Source organism: Acartia tonsa, chromosome 1 (assembly GCF_053477335.1).
Source record: "Acartia tonsa isolate MP-2025a chromosome 1, ASM5347733v1, whole genome shotgun sequence".
Taxonomy (NCBI): domain Eukaryota; kingdom Metazoa; phylum Arthropoda; class Copepoda; order Calanoida; family Acartiidae; genus Acartia; species Acartia tonsa.
The window spans coordinates 44,519,578-44,531,593 of NC_137260.1; the positions used below are offsets into that span (position 1 = coordinate 44,519,578).

Here is a 12,016-nt window from a genome sequence, read left to right on the forward strand (position 1 = left end):
AAATACTATGCTTACCTCAGCAACCCTGCTACCAAGGTTACCCGCATTCATGGACAGGCTGGATATGCTGCTGGTCAGCCCGGTCAGCCCATAGAAATCCTGAACAAAAATAAATAAATTAAAGTTTAGAAGAAGACTGTGTACTGTATCCCTAATTATAAGCATATATGATTTAGATGCACATCGATATTGTAAGTATTAATCCGTAGGCTAAACTTAGATAGATAATCTTCGTGCACAGCTGAGTTTACGAGCCTAATAGTAGGGTATAACTATATATCAAAAAGAAACTTAAGGACTATAAAAGCTTAAACTCAAACAGTTGGCTCTCTCTTTCCGGAGTACCCAGCTACCCGAAACTGCGAAATTGTCATTCCCCTATTTCGAACTGCATACATTAAGCATTAAATTGAGCAATAGTCTATGAGATTTTAGAGAATTAAAGTTTTCCTTGTTCAAAAACATCAATGAAATATGTAACTTTTTCTTACAAAACAAGACATCAAAGTAGACGTTTTTAATAGCGTAGCTACTCAATAAATAAGTCGTGTCTATCTGTTAATGACTGATTGGGACTTACGTGAGCTAACTTTCTTTTTCACAAATGGGGTTAAACTCAAAACATAATGGAGTATTTTAAATAAAAGTAATCTTAAACAATACTCTTTCAAACTAGGATATTTCTATCACATCAGAATGTTGGTGTGCTACTTTTGGACATAATAGACCTTGTTTAATAAAAAAATCAAACTCAATACAAACAAAGAAAATAAGAATTTGTCTTTTGAAGTTTTGAATCTAGAAAATGTTTCCTTGTAAACTTTACTCTTCTACAAACTTGAGTCTAATTAGATTTACAAAAATCAATGCTCTACCTAACCAGAAATAAAGGAATGAGTAAGATAACAATTCATTTACCAGAATTTGGTACTTAGGGGCATATTTTTTCATTTCGTTCGCATTATGAGTCAGCTATAAATTTTTGCATATCTTAGGAAAAAGCTTTTCTTAGGTAAAATATTAGTGTAAAAATTTCTTTCCCCGTATAATGTAGATCATAGATATATTGCATCCAAATTAACAAATCCATGGTGGCTTTATTAGCCTCGAGCCATTAAAATAAATAAAATACAAACACAGCACGTGTTTTTTCATAACTTCCTAACAATCCTATAAAAAAAACTCTTACAGATCTTTTTAGTTATACATAGCTTAGATACTCTAGGGGTTATTTTATTTAACTACCAGCGGTTAAGCCCTTGGAGGGCTCAAGGGGCACTTATGGTTCTGGGGAGGGGTTGGAAAAAACTTCTGCCCATTTTGAAATTCTATTTTAGGGGGGGGGGGGGAGCATTTTTTAATAATGGCGATTTCTCTTTGGGAGAGTGGTTGTAATTGCCTTCAAATTATTAATTTATAAACCTTTCCCTGGACCTATAAGAAGCTACAATGTTTCGGAAAAAAATCGAGTACAGACAGACAGACAGACCTTCTGTTACTTTTATATAGGATAAGTTTTGACACAGAGAGAAATTAGAATTAGAGGTAATTATTTCATCATTAAAAAAAACTTTTGTCCTGAAATAACCTATGTACTCTACCTTAAAATTAGATAGTAAAGTTTGATTGAATAGATGTGCAAACTTACATTTTACAATTTAGAAGCAACATTATAACTTCAAATGCCCAAACGTCAAATTTGTTGTTGGAAGACATGATTTTCTCAGACTCTAATAAAGAAAGACGCCCGATACATCCTTAGTGACTTCCCTAACTAGTTTACATATACACCTGGATACCTAATGTGATAAACTTATTTGTTGCTTGATTCTAACTAATCTACCTAAAGTTTTAAATAATTTTGATCTACGAATGTCTAATCTTGATAATCATTATCAGGGATGTATATTAATTTATCACCCATTGTATTGTCCCTACATTATTCTAAAACTAAGAGGAAATATATTATGCATAGAATATAATAATATTAGCAACATAAATATTGTTTTTCCTGCCATCATATCCGTGCATCTTATCACAATATGGCAAAACATCCGTATACACAAACAAACCATATAATACAACAATAGAAAGATAGAGACATGTAACTAATACAGAACTTTAAAGATTGAATCCTAATATAAAAGTAAGACTGAAGGATCTTGCTAACTGCTGAACCGATATGAAACTCCTTTATAGTTAGCTTCTGGGGTGGTTTATGATTATTTTGAGGGAGGGTGTCATCACCCTCCCAAGAGTAATCGCTCTAGATAAAATTACCCCCCCCCCCCTCCTCATATTTTTTTCTTCTACTACTGCAGTTTGTTTAAAGTCTACTAAAAGGAGTAATTTCTGAAGAGTCAAGACTATTTAAATAATAGAATTTTATTTCTGCAATCACTGAGTAGACACTGTCTTATCTTCGCTAAGTAGCCAACAAACGGAGAAATTCTAATTATAGTGTAGCTGTACTACTAAAACATAACATTTGTATACATGTTTGTTCTGAGAAACCAAAGTTTCTTTAATTCCAAAACTTTTCTTACATTGGTATCTTGGCTTTTCAGTTCTCATCTAAATTTTCCCAGGGGTCGAAAGGGATGAGACAATGGCTGATATATTCATGTACATTACTAATGATGATACACAAAGTTTCCCCTTTTGTAGATGAGAAATAATGCTTGAAACTTATGGACACTCAACTATATGAACCAACCAATCAAAACTCAATAAAAGTGTACTTTCCCAAAGATGATACACAAAGTTTCCCCTTTTGTAGATGAGAAATAATGCTTGAAACTTATGGACACTCAACTATATGAACCAACCAATCAAAACTCAATAAAAGTTTCCAAAGTTGTTAAACCAACTAAAAAGAAAACAATATTATTTAAACTTTAGGTACTAGTGTAATCAACAGACCAAAGTTCCTTCCTCCCTGAAATATTCCTTATTTTTCCTGTTTGGGGGGGGGGGACGGTGGTAGCCTCCCCCCTCCCTCTTGTTCTTACTACCCAACTTTATAACAAAACCTTTGCATGTAGAGAAACATAAACAAAGAAAAAAACAACTAACATTCAAATTAAGGATGGTTCAGCAAGAATCTTTTTAGTAGAGAAGCTACTCCTAAAGCCACACTTCAATTGATATAATATACGTGGTTTTAATGTAAGGAAAAAATTGTTGTCAACTTTGCTACTAACATGAACATCATTTATTGGTCAGTTCACCCAGTAGAAGGGTAGGGAAAGGGGTAAAGGGAGTTGGATGGGGGATATCGTTATTTTAACAGGCTACAAGTTTCATTTTATTAGAGTATATGATAATCTGGTGTAATATCCAAGAAATGATAAATTTAAGATATGTATCAACTCAGTACAAAAAAATACCTACCTAAGTTTTATTGTACTTGTCTTTAAATGTTAATACCAGCGATATGAAGGGATAAGACAATTGCCAATAAATTCCTGTAATTCCCCAATGATGATTAAAAATATTAACCCTTCTGTAGATTAAAATTATTGGTTGGAACAGTTGAATGAAGCAACCAAACAAAATTCACCGAAGTCCCCAAAGTTGTTAAGTCAACGAATAAGAAAACGTTCTTACAAAACTTTAGGGACTAGTGTAATAAACAACCCATTGGTTAATAAAATCTTCAAACCAAACTAGAAAATGGCAGAAAATCCTCTGATCTTGAAGAATTTCGGAACGCCATGACCGTACATACAAGATTTGAAAAGTTGTAGCGGTGATCTTCAATAAGTGCCTGTATAACACTAAATCCCCCCCCCCCTTAATATATATTCTAAGTTTTAAAATAATGGAGAGAGGGGTTATTATTTCTCATGCCTAATTATTTGGGGGGGGGGGGACCTAATCCTACGGGGCCTGTACCATATATCACCTAACCTAAAGTGAAAAATGAAAAACTACAACTCACCTTTTTTTTAATTTATTAAAAATATTACGGGGGGGGGGGGGCGGGGCAGTGCTCAACAATGCAATTGAGAGAAAATGCTATTATAGCTTCGTGTCCGAGAGATACGAGCATAAAGTTTGCCCGCTTCAGTTTGCTTAAATTACGCTATAAAATTGTAAAATGAAAGTTTAGATATGGAATTTTTAATACATCTCATACAATATTTATAAATATGCATCTTTATGCTGACTTTGAATATATATCTAAATTATTAAAAACAATAAATAAAACTTAATTTACAAATATTGAAATTAATGTTAAAAATATGAAAAAATAACTTTTAAGATGGAAGGTTCGAATCTCAGTCCAATCAAATGCATTAATAATAGTCACTAATGCTGCTTTGTAATATGCGTGACATAAGTAAAGTAGGTGGAATGCCAAGGCCCAAAATATTCACAGCTCATGCCAGTCCTATAGTTTCAGAGATCCTATGCATCAAATAAACAAAAATCCTTATTACTTTATTCAATTACACAGGTCTTTAGTAATGTCCTTTAAGATATCATTGTAACGTTTTAGTTCTCCATTTTAAGGAAAGCTTTACATATGGCCCAAATTGATTTTGTTTTGTTATTTACTGCCTGCCCACCATTCCATGGATGCTAGGAGTGTAGCCACTAGTAATAGTAGAGATAGCATTTTATTTATATTAATTTTGTCATCATCAAAATATATCTCTTAAGATATAGAATATATGTGGATATTATGACAGGGGAAAAATTGTCTTTAATTTAGATTGCTAACATGGAACTACTTTATGTAGGAGAGGAGATGGGGTAAAGGGGGTGGATGTGGGGTTATGGTTATTTCAGGCGAGTTTCTCTTTATTATAGAACATGAAAATCTGGTGTAACATCCAAATAATCATATATCCATTATCCCTTATCATTTGCAGCCACACTTCTCTAGTACACAAGCTCAGTGCAGAAATGATAAAATAAAATTACACCACGTCTTTTAATGGCATTATACACACACACATACACACACACACACACATGCACGTTCTCTTGAACAGGAATAAATATAATGTAGGTAATAATATTGATTATATTCAGCTAGGATTTAGCTATGAGCCTAATTTATATAGACTCTTTATGTATCAGGGATCTTAAGGGATAAGACAATGAAATGGACGAAAAATTAATGAAAACTAAAATTATTCTGAAGAAAATTTTTTGTTGTAAAATTTGAACACTACCAGTTTGGAACCAACCAATCAATATTCAATAGAAGTACCCAAATAAGAGAGGATGTTTATTGGGTACCAGTGTAATTTGCAGCCCTATGTACGGAGAGCAGTGTCTAAGTGTTTCGTCCAAAAACATTAGTAACCACTGGACCACTTGAGACACCCCTATAGGGCTAAAACATTGAAAATAAAATATAAAAAGAATGTGTCTGAGTAAAATATACTCTTAACTTTATGGGAACAAATATGTCTTTCTTTATTTTATACTAGCGGCTGCGCACCTAATACCAGGGGCTCTATATTCGAAGGGATATGGGAGTGCAGAAAAATTGCCTGAAACCATACCCAGACCCTTTCTTATATATAGTAAAATAGTCTAAAACCATCAGATGACCTATGAAAAGCTTCACTGTAGAGGACAATATCGGTTCAGCGGTTAGAGATCCTTCGGTACAGACAAAAAAAGCTTACTACTTTAATGCTTTTTTCTGTAGTTTAACTAACCGTGTTTTAACTACTGCACTTTAATGTTCATTTCAGTGCTTGTATTTTATTGCTTTCTTTCCCTCTTACTCGCAGATTTAAGTACTCAATTTCACAACAAGGATGACAACATCCATAAGTAGCGATACACAACAATATTAAAAGATATCACAAAAGAAGCTTGTTAATCTAGGAATTTAATTTTGAGGGTAAACGCCAAAAAATCAAACCTGGACAGAATTGGATTTAACAGGAGCCACAGAGTTACCAAAGCCAGCATACTTTCCACCTTGGCTGGGAGGCAGGTTTCTGTAATAAATCATTAGTTAACTGAACTTATCATCTTAAAAATGTTAAAAAAGGGTTAAACGAATGATATTGGAAAGGAATCCAATGACAGGGGTGTATATTCTACATGGGATCCCCGGCTCAGGGGGGGGGGGGGGGAATAAAAAATAAGTGGTTGGAGGGAAAAAAATGTAAAAATTAAGAAAACTGAAACATTTTTTCCATTTCCCCCGCCCCCCCCCCCCTTCTTGGTGAAAAAAAACTAAAAAAATGTGTGGTAGGAGGGAAAAAATAAATAAAATATAGAGTTCTTTAAATATTTTTCCATTTTTCCCCATACTTGGTGAGAAAAAACTAGGGGGGGGGGGGGAGAAAAAAAAAATTTGTCGCCGGGGAAAAAAATAAATCTTGTGCAGAATATACACCCCTGTCCAATGATTAGGCAATGTTTCTTTGAGTTTTGACCTAAGTCATCATGGAGTAGGTTAAGGCCTTAGCCATAAACATTAACAACTTATTTTCCGTCCATAAACAACAAAGCTACTTGTCACGCAGACAGATAGTGCCAGGGATCCTAAACTTTATAGAAAACCGAATGAATTGAATAGATGCAAGGCATCTTGAAGTAAAAAGGAAAGATGTTTCCATTTTTCACCCCCTCAAGGTTTCACACACCCACTGGATAAATCTGAATGAAATGACAAAAAACTTACTCTGGTCTCATGGCATTTTCATGCTGTTTTCTACCAAAAAAATCTTCTTTCTGGGCTTTGAATTCTCTGGAGTTTAGGTCAGGTGCTCCGCCCCCCTGATAACCTCCTTGATACCCGTTATCTGAGAATCCTGAGAAATGAACAAAAAAAATTAAACAAGATCTAAGCAGAGGGAATGCCTTGACACAAAACAGGCAAAATTCATTACAATGCTCCGTTCAAACTTCTAGACAAAGATCGTGCAATCATAGGGTTGGATGTCTGCAATAGTTCGTATGTTGTTATTAACCGTCCTTTTTAACCAGTCACAGAAATATACTGTACAGACAAAAGAGGAAACTTTGCAACCAAAATTAATATTAACCTGAAGAATAAGTACTGCTTGATTTCATGCTAGTAGATTGTCTGCTGCCACCAGTGGAATTATTATTGGATGGAGTTACATACGAAGATTTATGGTCCTTGGCTGTAATAATATATTCATTTTAAAAGATAATTATAGATTACCAAGATTGGTTTCATACAATGAGATTAAAGAAATCCATGTTTTAAAATTGACTAATTTAGTAGAAATACTTCTACTACGTTGTATGTCAGGTGTCTTTAAGTTGTAATTTTGTTTATCATCATTGGAGATGTACATCAATTTATCAGCTATTGTCTTATCCCTTTAGATCCCTGGGACTGACAGTGACATGAGACAGCAGGTCAAGTAATAATGTGCTTAAACGTGGATAGCCCTAGTAGCTTTATAAAAGTGTCTACTATAGTACTACTAGTAGCCATGAGGACAAAGGTCCAAACAATAAAAAACTATGGCTAATCAATCAAATGAATTTTTCCTGAAGAAGTTGATTCACTCCATGACTCTCCCCTGGCCTCTGTAGCCAATTTATCCCTATAAAGAGCAGCTGCTCGGCTGTTGTACTTTGTGTTGATTGGTGCAGAATCTGACCAATCAGAATACTTTCCCAGGAATTCTTTGGCCGGACGGTTCCCGCTAAGTTTCATTTTCTCCAGCTCCACATCTTTCCATTTGTCCATTGTAAGGGACCTTAAAATAACAAAGTCAAATAAGTATTGCAGAGAGAGAGGGGACAATGGGCTGTTTATTACACTAGTCCCCAAAGTTTTAAGATTACATTTTGTTATTTGTTGGGGTGTTTAGTGAATTTTAATTTGTTGGTTTATTAAGTTGAGCGTTCAAATGTTTCAACCAATAGTTTAACGCTACCGAAGGGATAATTTTGTGAATCACCATTGAGGATGTACATCAATATATCGGCCATTGCCTTTCCCTTTAGATCCCTGGGCGTGTGTGTGTGTGGGCTAAGATATTGCAAATTTTGGAACAAACTGTTTACAATTTTCATTAGATTTACTTTTATTCAAGGAAAGGTTTTAGGCTTTTTAGCTTAGAGACATGGCTCCGAAATATAAAATAATTTCCCCATTTTTTTGTTCTTTTAAAATGTTTAGTGGTTGTGACCAGAAAATAAAAGAAGATGGAAGGATAAATACTCATTCTTTTATTACTTATAATGCAAAAAAATATACAAAAGAGATAAACCATCAATATAGATAAACAATTCTCTTACAAGTAGAATATTGTAAATCTTTGTACGTATTAAAGCTTATTGAATGAATGCACTTTTGTTACTAAGATAAAATAGTTTACATTAGTGGCGGTCAGGAACCTTTCTAACCCAATTTATCTTCTCATATGTACTGGAAAATTTGGACAATTCTTGTTATTGCCAAATGGAACACTAATAACTCATTATACAATATACATAAATAAATAGATACTCCATTTTAGAACAAAGAGCAAATGTGGTCATTTTTGGTTAAAATGTACTTTTAAGAGATAATAATGTTTTTATAAAAATACAGGTAAGCAAAGCTGAAATAGAATCCGGACAATGGATATCCATGATGTTTGCAGCGGGCTAAAATTACAATTTCTCCCTTCTACCCCTTTTCAGAATTAAGCAGGCCTCAGGAACTTGGGCGGCTTCGCCATCTTGTCCAAGGCAGGGACCAAACTCATGCTACGCTATATTCATTATCAAACCCCTTTAACTGATATTCCAGGGAGTAAGGGAGGGGACAATGGGCAATTAAATCAATATAAGAGTTATCAAAGAAAGGGCATGAATTCCAGTTTAATCCAATAAATTGGTAGGAAATTATAAAGGGATTATTAATTGAATAATAGATTTCCATAGCGTCATGTAAAGTGAAATCACAACTTGTTTTTGATGAAATATATTGAGGTTTTTTGGTGTGATTTTTATATTAAAAGATTATTGGACCCGGCCAGCTGCTAGCAAGAATATGACTGCCCCTTTTTATTCTGTTTATTTCCCTTGCCCCCCCCCCCTCCCTTCTCCCCGTCTGCTACATTACAAACTAACACAACGAGTGTTTATTTCCCTTCCCCCCACTTCCCTTATCCCTTCTCCCCGTCTGCAATATTCAAAACATACATAACGAGTAGCGGCATTCTATGCGCAAGTCCCCAAACTCAGTCAGAAACTGCTAAATTCTTGCAATTCCCTTTAAGCCAGTCCCCAAAGTCTGAGACTCATAAAAATTGAATATTCGATCCATTGTCCCCTCCCTTACTCCCTGCTGATTAAGAGATATAAGTTTTCCGGAATTGTAATGTAGGGAGTAGATTTGAAATCTGCATCAAATTTTAAGGATTTTTTATAAAATTCGTTTTTTGTATAATTCTTTATCTAAAAGCGAAAATACAAATTAAGATAATTAATTTTGGCATCCGTGATTGGTGGATTTAAAAAATCTGCGCTCTGGTTGGATGTCGTACATCATTCAACCAATTAGAGCGCAGGTAGTTTAAAATCCACCTATCCTATTGGTCAAAATTAATTAACCTAAAATGTATTTCCGCTTTTAGATAAAGAATTTTACAAAAAACGAATTTTATAAAAAATCCTTAAAATTTGATGCAGATTTCAAATCTACTCCCTACATTAAAATTCCGGAAAACTTATATCTCTTACTGCTGATATTCGGTTATTGTGTTTTTTATTAAAAAATCTAGGAATGGTGGAATAATGTTATTTTAAAGTTTGCAAAACACTGTATACTGTATTTAGTCTTTATGAAAAGAATTTCTGATAATCTTTTAAAAAGCGTGCCATATTGTTCAATCAAAAAGCTTTGAAACGTCAACATTTTATGAAGAAGTTTTTCATTGCAGAAAATATTCCTCTTTTTCCTCTTAAGTTTTCTTACTATTTTTGAAATGGAAGTGCATATTATTTAGAATTTCTGACCAATGTCTAAATGTAATTAGAGATTGGCTGGAAACAGTGAACTTTTCCAACACTTCTCACTTAGTTACACAAATTGATAATAACTTTTTCGTTGTCAACATAAAATTCCTTCTACGATGGATAACTTTTATTGAAAAAACACCATTTTTCTATTATTTTCTTATTACAAGATTTACCTAACAAATGATAGATGTACTCCAACCCCCCTGTGCTTTCCAGAGCACTCGAGACATATCCATATTCCATAGGAAACACTGGCCCACTGGGGGTTGTGGGTTCCACATTCAAAACATTTCTAAAATTAATAGAAGTTATAATATTAAGACATAGCTAAAAATCTGTCTGTCTGTCAGTCCGAATGAAGATTAAGATCTCGTTGACCGATTGTGCTCTGCTTATAACAAAGACTTTCCTTGCTGATCATAAAATGGTTTTAGGCTATTTTCCACTAGTAAAACATGATGGTTATCTACTTTGTATATTTAAAAAACAAGACTTCAGCGAAGGGGGAACGTAGAGTCGACCATCCACTTTAAATTTTATTTCAAATATTAAAAAGTAAATCAAAATTAGCAATCTTTCTTAAAAAGCAGCCGAGAAAATCCATAGAGTTACGGGTTGACTGACGGACGAACAGCCAAGAGAATTACAAAGAAGCTTCGCTCCTATACTTTTATGATGTTAAAAAATAACATCTAAATACATGCGGGCTCAAAAATATAGATTTTATGATAAAAGAACATAGGCATAAGCAACACTTACGTGATTTTAAAAATTGAAAATTAAAATCCTTTCTTTATTTGTAGAGTAAAATCTACCTATTGTATTTTGCAATTTTCAGACTGTTAATATTGCTCGGAACAACACCACAATCAACAAATTTAAAAAAACCTTATCAAATTCTTTTTTGTATAATCTACCAAAATACATTTATTGACAACACATTAACTTACATTATTATCATCTTTAGGCCGGAGCTCTGCTAAAACACGTCTTGTTCTCGGACTCGCCATCTTATTTTCACTATCTCTCACTTATTACAATTAGATTTCTGAAATTGTGGTTAAAATTGAGAATAATTAATTTCTTAACTAAAAGTATCTTTTACGCAAAGATTTATTCCAATAGATAAACAGTTATATAAAATAAAAATAACATGTTGTAATAAACTGTAATGATCACTCTATAATATAAAGAAAACAATTTAAGTAAATTACTTTCCTTTATGATTGAAATAAAAGAGTAACATTCTTGCGAAGATGTGCTCGCTTTCTAACCAGATTAATGTGCAGGTCGGATCGTTTTAGTGTTCCTATTGGTCTAGCTGAGGGATTATCTATCTAGACTTTTTATATTTATTCTATTCACAGTCTTATCTCAATCGAATTGAAAATAGGTAAGAGTCTCTTTAGGAATTATATCAATATAATTGAATATATACTTGGATTATATTAAATACAATATACAGAAGTGTAAACTGTCAACAGTATTTTCATACGAAAAGATTTATTTAACCCAGTGAGTCGATCAAGGTATAGCGCGCTATTGATTTTGTTTTTGATGACACGTACCCACGTTCAGTCAGACCAGACATATATAAACCCTACTTATAGAATAGCTATGTTATTAGTGGTAATATAAAGCTTACTCAAAAATTTTCCAAAAATTAAACTGTACAAAAATGGATGTAGAATATTCCTGAAAATTTTGACAGGGGGGGGGGGGGAATTTAGGTTGCTAACATGTAACTCATTTATTTGTCAATTCGTTCATCCATTAGGAGTTAAATGAGAGGGGGAGGGGTATAAAAAGGAGGATGTGGTGGTTATTATTTTAGCCTGCACACCTGCTCACTTTGTTAGAGTATATATGATAATCTAGTGTAAGATCCAAGTATTAATAAATCAATTTAAACAAAACTCTGCCACTATACGGTCTACTTTAAACTTATTAAACATAAATTAAACATATTTAAAATAATTAAAAACAATACTATTAATTTAACAAGAACAGGTAAAAACTCATTAGGTAAGCTAAATATATTCAATTC

The 12,016-nt window shown here is 33.4% G+C and overlaps 1 protein-coding gene across 1 annotated transcript in view; it reads right to left on the reverse strand.

The window, feature by feature from the left end:
• The window catches only part of ArfGAP1 (ADP-ribosylation factor GTPase-activating protein 1), a 56,256-nt gene extending 45,217 nt beyond the window's left edge, over positions 1 to 11,039 (reverse strand). Inside the window, exons 1-7 of the mRNA XM_080162877.1 lie at positions 10,920 to 11,039; positions 10,143 to 10,261; positions 7,504 to 7,715; positions 7,026 to 7,127; positions 6,662 to 6,791; positions 5,891 to 5,969; positions 16 to 99 (exon numbers count right to left, since the gene is read on the reverse strand). Coding sequence (XP_080019003.1) covers positions 16 to 99; positions 5,891 to 5,969; positions 6,662 to 6,791; positions 7,026 to 7,127; positions 7,504 to 7,715; positions 10,143 to 10,261; positions 10,920 to 10,979 — 786 coding nt within the window. The 5' untranslated portion in view covers positions 10,980 to 11,039. The remainder of the gene's footprint in view (positions 1 to 15; positions 100 to 5,890; positions 5,970 to 6,661; positions 6,792 to 7,025; positions 7,128 to 7,503; positions 7,716 to 10,142; positions 10,262 to 10,919) is intronic.
• Between the last annotated feature and the right edge of the window lie 977 nt (positions 11,040 to 12,016).